At 44.5% G+C, this 8570-nt stretch overlaps 1 protein-coding gene and 1 long non-coding RNA gene across 3 annotated transcripts; one reads left to right on the top strand and one right to left on the bottom strand.

The window, feature by feature from the left end:
- The first annotated feature begins 248 nt into the window (after positions 1-248).
- LOC148702582 (uncharacterized) lies at positions 249-4733 on the top strand. Its single transcript, XR_015969131.2, has 5 exons — positions 249-639; positions 728-873; positions 977-1099; positions 3233-3876; positions 3950-4733. It is a non-coding gene; the product is annotated as an uncharacterized LOC148702582 (long non-coding RNA).
- A 1151-nt stretch (positions 4734-5884) lies between these two features.
- On the bottom strand, positions 5885-8322 carry LOC103721559 (uncharacterized). Of its 2 annotated transcripts, none has more exons than XM_088705087.2 (2): positions 6469-8322; positions 5885-6027 (listed from the first exon to the last, which is right to left on the bottom strand). In XM_088705087.2, the coding sequence occupies exons 1-2, from the start codon at positions 8190-8192 to the stop codon at positions 6018-6020; spliced, it is 1734 nt and encodes a 577-aa protein (XP_088561213.2). In that variant the 5' UTR covers positions 8193-8322; the 3' UTR covers positions 5885-6017. The 2 variants fall into 2 exon arrangements, with proteins under 2 accessions (XP_088561213.2, XP_088561212.2); XM_088705086.2 differs by lacking the exon at positions 5885-6027 and adding an exon at positions 6210-6348.
- Between the last annotated feature and the right edge of the window lie 248 nt (positions 8323-8570).

Here is an 8570-nt window from a genome sequence, read left to right as displayed (position 1 = left end):
GAAAAAAGAAAAAAAGAAAAAAAAATTTTGTAGCAAGCTTCCTCAAACACAGCAAACGACCATCCATACTTGGTGATGGTCCGAAACGAAGTGGCATTTGCATATTTTTAGGAAAGCTAATGATAGTTGAGTTGCTTTGGATATTTTGTGATGTGCTGTTTTTTGATCTTATTAGATGCATCCGTTGTTTTTTAATTTCATTAGGTGTATCCGTATGATTTAACTCACCCACCCGCCTTAAGGCAAACGAGCGAGTCAAAAAAGAAGAAGAAGAAGAGAGGGGGAGAGAGAGAGAGAGACGGGGGATGGCGGGGGAGCAGAGTGCGGAGCAGTTAAAGGGCCAGCCGCGGCTCCCCAAATTCCCCGCCCCCCGGCGATTCGATCTCTTTTCTCAAGACCGACCTCTCCGTCTGCACCTTCTCAGGCTCCGCCGAGATTGCCGTCGACGTCGTCTCCGCCACGAGGTTCCTCGTCCTCAACGCCGCTGACCTCGCCGTCGTCCACGCCTCTTATCTCTTTCGGGTTCTATCCTGACCCTAGTTTCCTACATCTTGAAGGGTGTTCTTGTTCTTCCTTTTTCTTGTCTATAATGAGAGCCGTGGGCTCTTGATATCTCGTTCAAGAATTAAGAATCGTCAGGTTACCCTATCACTAGTTTTCTACATATTTGATCATGCTCTTGTTTTTCGTTTTTGTTTGCTAAGTAATGCATGTCGGTTTTATTTAGGAGTTCCGCCTTTTGGAGATTGTTGAGTTCCAACAAGACGAGATATCGGTGCTGGGGTTTGAAGGAGTTCTTCCATTAGGGAAGGGAATTATTGGAATCCATTTCATCGGAATCCTAAACGACCGGATGAAAGGGTTCTGTAGAAGGTATTTGACTGTCTTTGCTCTTCTGTACTTTACCTTCTATAAAAAGTTTGTTCATTTCTTTTCTTTTACTTTTCCTGGTATCATGCTGCTGTTTGTTCTGCAGTGTACACGAGTACAGTGGGGAGAAGAGAAACATGGCGGCTACTCAGTTGGAGGCTGCTGATGCCAGGCGATGTTTTCCCTGCTGGGATGGATGAACCTCATTAATTGTATCAGGGAAACTGATGTATTCATTTTCACTGTCTTTGAATCATCTTTCTTCATTCATATTGTTAATTATTACATGATCTTGTTCGTATTCTTTGAATGAACTTATGTCCACTTTCTTGGGGGGGGAAAAAGAATTGGTTTTTGTTACTTGATGTTTCATTTTTGCTGTAATTTTTAGATCTTCTTGATTAGACAATGGTGCATGCTTATTCAATGTTCTAATTAAACTGAATAGTAGATTTTGTTTAAATCTTATTCTTCTCTAGTTTAAAAGTAATTGATGCAGTTCTTAATATCCAAGATGCTTCACCATGCACGCTGTCTAGTTTTGTGCTGGATGAAGTTTGATGACTGTAACACATGAATTGGCTCACCAGTGGTTTGAAAATATTGTGACGATGGAATGGTGGGCACATTTATGGCTCAACAAGAGATTTGCATCATGAGTAATCAAGCTGCTCTACTGGGTGTTAGTTATAAGATATTATCATTATTTATACTGGCAAGCTGTTATCATCACTGGTACTAGAAAGCTCATGCATCATTCACTTTTAACTGCTCTTAAACAGATGAACTATTCAGCAGCAGAATCCTTATTTCTTGAATGGAACAATTGGACTCGATTTCTTGATGACACTGCATCAGGCCTTGTGCTGGATGCACTCTCTTATTCACACCCAATAGAGATAATATTTCTTTGTGATGCATGCTGGCAAAGTTGTTGAAATTAAAAATCTCTAGGCACACATTACCTCTATGCTCGTGAACAATTTTTAGTTGCTCACATGCCTTAGACTTGAGGTGGTCCATTGGATTGGTATCGGGAACTGGTTTTGTGTACCCATAATATGCAGGGTATCTGCAGCCGACACACAAACACGTGCATGTACATACACATGAAGAAGAAGATCTCACATGTATTTCTTCAGGATATTAAGAGTTAGGACATTCAATTATGAAAAAACCCATGCTTAAGCATGGCCAGGCTCGCTTAAGTATACACCCCTAACCCAGCTTGAAGTGTCAAGAGTGCATCTGAACTCTTCACTTTGAAATCTCCACAAAATCCCTCATCCACTTAAAAGAGAAACAAGGAAATTCTAGCAGAACAATACTTAATTGCTTAATATCACCCTCAGTTGTTTGTAGCCAAATTACATTATATCAAAAGGTGTCATCATTGAGTTACTAATAGCTTAACTTTGCTCTGTAGATTGGTTGTAGCTTTGCCTATTAAGTATATTGCTTTTCATCCAGGTTGAAATAAATCATGGAAATGAGATTGATGAAAAATTTTCATTCGATAAGCTATGACAAGCGGGCCTCTATTATTTGAATGCTGCAAAGTTACCTTGATGCCGAATGTTTTCAGTTGGAAATTTGTTTCTTATGACCATCTCCTATATTATTCTTTTTCTGAACAAACTGTTACTTCTTAAATCTGTATAGGTGTCTATGATTTGGGATTTCCTGACTTCTATATAGTCAGTATTTAGAAGAATTTTTCAGATCTAAATTATAATATTTCATTTGTTTGACATATTATTGAATATTACAATGACGAGGAATATGAATTGCCAACCTTTTAGCCGATAAAGAAAGAAGTATTGTTATTCTTGTTGAAGGGTAAGTTAGGTCCAATTGCACGAATGAGGTATTGTCAGCATGATTGTCAATCACTCAACGTGCCACATGCACTTTTATCTTTTTATTCTTTCAGCTAAAGAAGCCTAATGATCTTTTGGAGAAATTTGCTTTTATTTTATTTTTTTCTGTTCATTCAGCTTATTATGAATAAGCATTTACTTGTCCATATGAGAAAAATTGTGTGGCCTTGTATATTATTACATGTGGTTTGCATTTAAATCTTCAAGCTGTGCAACTCTTGGGGAGGGCTGCAAATTGTAATTTCTTTATTATATTCTCTCGCTTTCTTTATTACAGATTTCACCAATGACATTATGTCACCTGGGCTAGAATAATGATGTCATGGAAATATAGAGACGATATTTGCTAATATAAAGATAAAAGAGAAAATGATAGGAATTCAGTAGCATTAATCAACAGATACTCTGTCTGACCATGTCAATGTCTTGGAAGCTTACAAGATTAACCCGAAGGTTGATTATGTTTCGTTGTTGGAATGCAGGAAAACTGGGAGTATATATCAAAGACATGGGAATCCACCTCCTTAATTACAGATTTCATCAATGACGTTGTGTCAGCAAATATCTAACAAAACTCATATTTTGGTTCTTGTTGGACACTTCGACTTAATGGGAAGTGCACACCTCATAATTTCACTTTTCCTCGGAGGAGAAAGCTGAGGAGAGCAGCATTCTTTGCAAGCCGAACCATTCACTCGTGAGAACATTGAATCAGAGACTTGATCGGGTAAGAATCAATGCAAGGTGGGTTCAGACTATTAGGAATGGTTACTTCCTTGAAGAGGTGTTGGAATTAGCACAGAAGAAAGGAAGTGACGCAAAGCTGGAGGTTGACCTATTGATCATTGGGTTGCATGTTCTTGCCCACTGCACCCCAAAGAACGGAGATGCTGTTGCTTCTGCACTCAAATTATTGGGAATTCTGCATCCTTAGGTCAACCTGCATGATGATTTGGACAAAATGCTATGCATGTTATAATACGGGTTCTTCCATATTCTAATAAACACCAGTTATGAACTTTGTGATATTTCCAAATTTAAATTTGAGTGCATGGCTTCGGTTTGTTTCTGCCGTGGAATTTCTCAAGGCGTGTCCAAGATATGAACCCGCATTTTGTCAAATGTTGTTTGGACGAAAATAACCTTGCATGTTGTGCTGCAAGTAAACTTGTTGCTAGTGAACTACGTAGGCCTGGTAGTTGTTTGATATATCGGTGCCTGGGGCAGAGTTGAGAGTGGCCTGATCTAGTTTGTGTTATGTGCGGCATGCTTTACAGGCGAGAAGGGTCTTCTTGGAGGGCACCTCCGCGATGGTCATTGAGTGGATTCTGCAGGCTTCAGAAGGGGTCGGTGATTACCATCTGCTTTTGAGAGATATTTGGACTATGGTTCGTGATGGGATGGTCATTCAGACAAAAAATGTATTTCGAGAGGCTAATGAGGCTGCTGCTTCTGAGCCTGTATGGAAGCCAAGGCGTACTTAGCTTATAAACTCTCTTGCATCAACGGATGACAAGCGCAAGCTGTGTATGTATGCGCATCAGCTCAAGCGGTCAAGCCCAACACTCTCGTGGCGTTGTCATGCCTGGCTTGGCCTGTTTGTAGTTGTGAAAGGAGCTAGCGAATTATGTAGCTGTGTTTCGAAAATTAATCATGGAGGGAAGAGAAATCGGTGTGGCGATCGGTGGCTGTACAGCGACAAACAATGGTGGTGGAACAGGTATGGCTGGTAGAGGCTGGCATGATGGTCGAAGTGGGTGAAACGCTGAAAGGATTCAAAGAGAAGATGATTAGAAGAAAGACTACTCGGTTCAGGTGCAAAAGAAACGAAAGAAAATGGGAACAGCCCCAGCAAAAAAATAAGGATCTTGAATGCCCCAATGTTGAAAGTCCTCTACGTTAATATTTATGGCCAAATATGATGCATGTACGTACACAAAGTAAATCGATAACAGCCCGAGCGATGCCCTTTTTTTAACTTAACTGAGGACATGTTTCTTATTCGACTCCTGCGATTTTTTTAACCAATTTTCTCATCAAAATAATCTCATTCACCAACAGCTCGCGGCAGGATTTGCGGAAACTTCGCCAGCGGTCAGAGTTTTGATGGCGACCGGTAACAAAACCCTATTTTGGTCCGCGTTGGCGCCAAACCCAAGCAACCGATCAACCAAAACGCACGTCAGCTGCTCGCAACTGCAGCGGGGTGACATCACATCGGTCTCTGTTCGGAAGGAAGATCTCCGTTCGAGTCAAGGATATTGCGATGATGCAACCAATCCGACCCTTGTTTTTTTTCTATGCTATTTATTTTTTGTTGTTTGATATATCTTTTCTAGGCAGGCAAGAGCACAAAATATTTAGATTTTGGTTAGAATATGCCACACATGTATATAGAAAGACAAACGGTAGACTGCGTTCCCTCTTTTGCAGCTCATCATTATGTAAGTTTTATTTGGATGAACCACGTGTCATTATCTGAGTTCTCATGTACTCTTTTACTTTCTGATTTTGTTAGCCATATTCACATCCATTGCGTGTGAGCCGCTGTTGTAATAAAAAAAATAAAAAATAAAATGTAAGAAAACTTGAGATCATTTGGAGCGATTAATAGCAATCAAGGTGCAAGTTCTCTAGCCTCAAAGCACCTATGAAGAATTCCACATTTCATTTCTTCCGAATGCATCTAAAGTGGAACTGCGCAATGGAGGTGAGTGCTTTCAAATTGTGCTGAAACTCTCTTTATATCAACCAATGTGGCCTCAGCTAACATACTTCAATGAATCCAGCGGATGGCTGTAAGATAGCTCTGATCACATATCAATAAAGAAATGGGGATAATGGTGGTACAGTTGAGACCATGATATAATTTATTCAATAAGATGCAGTATTTGAATCATTGGATAGCCTGATGCATCCGTGAGAATCGCATATTGACAGCTTTGAGATGCCTTGATGTGTGCACTCACCAGAAGCAAACACTATGATATTTTACTGACCTCTAGTTTAGGAGATCATTGATTGGCTATTTTGGGCAGGTAAGCCCTGCATTCTCCCTACTAGAGCTGTAGGTCAGGCGCCGGAAGCTTCCAAGAAGAATAACTATTCCCATAGCATCATCCTAAGATAAGTCATCACATCTGTAGCATAAACCATCCTTGATATCCTCTTGTTTCGTAATTATATCGATGGGATATTCTGTAAGGTCTGGTGCAGCGAACCCCAGTAGCGCGCATACTATTCCCCCTCCGAGAAGAGTATATTTTATCAAGAAAACCTGCAACAACTCAGCATCCGAAGTCTTTTAACATCAACTTTTTCTTTCCCAGAAAAAAAATAATCGAATACCAACTCAAGAATAATTCAAAGAACCATCATGATGAAACAATCCCCTTGTTCCCTTTTTTTTCTTTTTTCTTTTTTGTTATTTAAATGCATCATTATATATTTCTAAATAAATTTACGGAACCATCAACCATCCATCACCATGACGCAGGAAACAAATACACACTCAAATCATAAAACAAGTGCAAACATCACACACCAAATGTCCACCATTCCGTGCTGTCGCCTCCGTCTCAATCCGGTATATAAAAATCTAAGAATTTGAATAGTAAAAAATTGTTAAAGGGATTTTTCAAGAAAAAAATCAATTTCGCTGCATGGAGCGGCGGCGGCGGCGGCGCCACCGGCGATGGCGGTGGAAGGTGATGCTCACCTTGGAATGATGCCATCGTGAAAAATTCCTCCCACCATCATGACTTCCTCGGCCTGCTGCTGTTCTTCTTGTTGTCTTCGTTGCTTTTCTCGGAGGGAGTTGAGCTTCTCGAGCTTGAGGCCAGCTCGGAATCGGGCGATGAAGAGGTCTGCTTTATTGTTCACGTCGGGGCTCGGGCAGAACACCGGCGCCACCCCCTCCTTTCCTTCTCTCTTCTCCCCCTCCATTCCTCCTCCTCCAAGGATTCCATCTACCACGATCTCTTCCTCGGAGAACAACCGCTGTAGATCTGCCGGCGGCGGCGAAGGCGGCGGCGGAGGTGGCGGCGGCAGGGAAGATGAAGGTGGGAGAGAAAACCCTGAAAGATTGGATTTTTCTCTCTTCTTGTAGGGATTTACCTGTGGTGGGGCTGGCGGTGGCGGCGGTGATGGAGGAGAGGAAGAGACCTGGTTCCTAGATTTCTGGATCTGCGGCGGAGGTGGAGGCGGAGGAGGGGGGGAGACGTGCTTCTTTGATCGTCGTTTAAGAGGTGCAGGTAGTGGTGGCGGCGGCGGCGGCGGAGGAGGAGTTGGCGTCGAGTGGATCCTTCGGCTCTTGCTCCCCCCTTTTTTGTGCGAGAATAACTGGTGGAAGAGCGACGAAGGAGGGGGCGGGGGAGGCGGCGGCGGCGGAAGCGCAGCTTGAGGAGCAGCAGAGGCATTAGCGAGAGGCGAGGTATCGTCGGGGAACTTGTTCGTCTTGCTCCCTTTCTTCCTCTTCTTGTGGTAGAACAAGGCGATAGCAGTGGCGATGTCCTTCGGTCCTCCACCACTCTTTTTCTTGGGACTCCTCTTCTCAGCCCGCGTCGCCGGCGGAGGCGGAGGCGGCGGCGGGGGTGGAGGAGGCGGCGGAGGTTGCTGGGGCTTCTCCTCTTCCATTTTCGTTTCTTGCTCCACTTCCTTCTCCGGAAGCTTATTATGGACGCTCCACTTCCTCGAATGCCCGTGTGGCGGCGGCGGCGGCGGAGGAGGAGGAGGAGGAGTTGGCGGCGGAGATCGGGATCTCGGCGGGCTTTTCCGAAGAATAAACGTATCCACCGAAATCGTCTTCGACTCCGCCTCCGGCGTGCTCTCCCACGCCCGGTGGTTGTTCTCCGATCTCCAGCCACGATGGTACATCTGGACGTCGTCGGAGAACCGCCATCCCTCGCCGGAGCCCATCGGGATCGTCTTGGTCTCCCCCTCCGATCTCCGGCCGCGGTGATAAAGCTGGATGTCGTCGGAGAACCGCGACCCCTCGGCGGTGCCGCCCCACGCAGCCACCGCCTCCTGCCTGAGATCCGGGTACGAGCTACTGCTCCTCATCCGCCGAATCCCCGCCACCGGGTTCGCCGCGGGTTCCCCGTAGCTACTCGGCACCAGCGGCGGAGCGGAGCAGCCGACCGCGGGCCACTCGCTGGAGCTGGGCGATTTCTCGGCCTCGTCGCCGTCGTTGCGGCCGAGGAGTCCGCATAGAATGGCGAAGAGGACGAGGCAGAGATTTAGGGCGTCCCATCCGTTCCTTATGAGGCCCCCAGGGCGGAGGCCACGGAAGGAGGAGGAGAGCAAAGAAGGGAAGAAAAGAATAATAAAAACAGAAGACAAGAGGACTAGAACCCAGGGCCTGAGACCAGAAGAGGACGAGGGAGAGGGCCTTCTTTGGGCTTGAGGCCAAAAGGGAGGGGAGTACTCCCTTTCTCCTTCCATTCCTCCGGATCTTTTTGCGGAAACTGAGGGAGGGAGAAATAAGAGAGAGGGAAAGAGAGAGAGAGAGAGAGAGAGAGAGAGAGAGAGAGGTGGAGGACAAGCTCGAGCTTTCCTCTTAGCTTTTGTGTTCTGCCTTTCTTCTGCCCTACCACCATTGATATTGATGCCCTGTTAGCTGTTACTCGAGAAAAGGTTGGATTAGTTTAATGAGGGTGAGGGGGTGGCACTTTGATGGACATGATTAGCTATGCTTAAGTTTTTGAACAATGCTATGAACGGGATCCATTTGTGGGTTCCTTTGGAGGCAAGTCTCACCTCATTTGACTATTGGTTTCTGGTCTAGAACTGGGATGATGAGATCTCATCAAGGGGGTCATG

The sequence above is a fragment of the Phoenix dactylifera genome, chromosome 9 (genome assembly GCF_051530095.1).
Source record: "Phoenix dactylifera cultivar Ajwa chromosome 9, Ajwa_hap1_PhDact_Kaust_v1.1, whole genome shotgun sequence".
Lineage (NCBI taxonomy): Eukaryota > Viridiplantae > Streptophyta > Magnoliopsida > Arecales > Arecaceae > Phoenix > Phoenix dactylifera.
This window is presented reverse-complemented; position numbering and strand designations above follow the sequence as displayed.